General features: G+C 43.4%; 1 protein-coding gene across 1 annotated transcript in view; it reads left to right on the forward strand.

Annotated features, from left to right (window-relative positions):
• ACVRL1 (activin A receptor like type 1) overlaps positions 1-1,300 on the forward strand; it is a 27,972-nt gene that overhangs the window by 10,350 nt on the left and 16,322 nt on the right. The window contains exons 4-5 of the mRNA XM_031064557.1: positions 434-633; positions 725-818. Of these exons, the coding sequence (XP_030920417.1) occupies positions 434-633; positions 725-818 (294 nt within the window). The remainder of the gene's footprint in view (positions 1-433; positions 634-724; positions 819-1,300) is intronic.

The raw sequence follows: 1,300 nt of genomic DNA on the forward strand, positions 1-1,300 counted from the left end.
TTATATTATTATGTTATGTTATATTATATTATATCATATTATGTTATAGTTGTATAATACAATTACATTATATTATATAATCACATCACATTACATAAGGCTATATTAAAACTACACTAAAGGAAGAGAAAGGATACAGTCAGAAGGTTACAAAGGATGATAATGAAAACTCGTGACCGCATCCAGAGTCCTGACGCAGCTGGATGGTGATTGGTCATCAAGTCAAAACAATTCACATGAAACCAATCAAACATGCCCCTGTGGGTAAACAATCTCCAGGCCGCTTTCCAGAGCAGCAAAACAGGGAGAAGCAATCAGATAATTATTGTCTTCACTCCTCTCTGAGGCTCCTCAGGTTCCCAGGAGATAAATCCTGGGCGGAGGGATTTTTTTCAGAGAATGTGAATGCCACCCCCTCGTTTCCCCCACCCAGGAGAAGATGCTCTGGCAAAGACACCTTCCCTACCCAACCTCCTCCTGATGATCTTCGTCCCGCTGCTCTCCCTCCTCGTCCTCGCGGCGCTCACGGCGCTCTTCTGCTGGAAGGTGGCCCAGCACCGCCACAAGCACAGCGACTTCGGTGACACTGACCTCATGCTGAAGGCATCCATGATGGGAGACAGCACCTTGGAGGTGGGTGAGCCCCGTGAGCGACCCCAAATGTCCCCAGGGTGTGTGTGGGGATGGCCACCGCGCTGACCCCGTGGTCACCCTGCTTACGCAGGACCTGCTGAACTGCACCACGGGCAGCGGTTCTGGGCTGCCTTTCCTTGTCCAGAGGACGGTGGCTCGGCAGATCAGCCTCATGGAGTGTGTGGGTAAGGAGAGGAGGCTGTGATTTATTTAAAAATATAGGTATTAAAAAATGTGGATTATTAAAAAATATGGATATTGATCTAGTGCCGATATCCATGTGTGGCGGACAAAATCTCTCTGACAGTTTAGAGTTAGAAAGTGGATGTTTATTGTGGGAGAATTCCCAAAAACACACTGCAATTTACAGGTGATCACAGAGTCCTTTTATCTATATAAGTATTGAATACCCAAAATACAAATATATATTCATAACTTTGGTACATCCCATTCCCAATATGGATATTGATCTAGTACCAATATCCAAAAACTCTCTGACAGTTTAGAGTTAGAAAGTGGATGTTTATTGCAGGATAATTCCCAAATACACACTGCAATTTACAGGTAATCACAGAGTCCTTTTATCTATATAAGTATTGAATACCCAAAATACAAATATATATTGATAACTTTGGTACATCCCATTCCCAATATGGATATTGATCTA

Source organism: Geospiza fortis, unplaced genomic scaffold, assembly GCF_000277835.1.
Source record: "Geospiza fortis unplaced genomic scaffold, GeoFor_1.0 scaffold599, whole genome shotgun sequence".
NCBI classification, from domain to species: Eukaryota; Metazoa; Chordata; class Aves; order Passeriformes; family Thraupidae; genus Geospiza; species Geospiza fortis.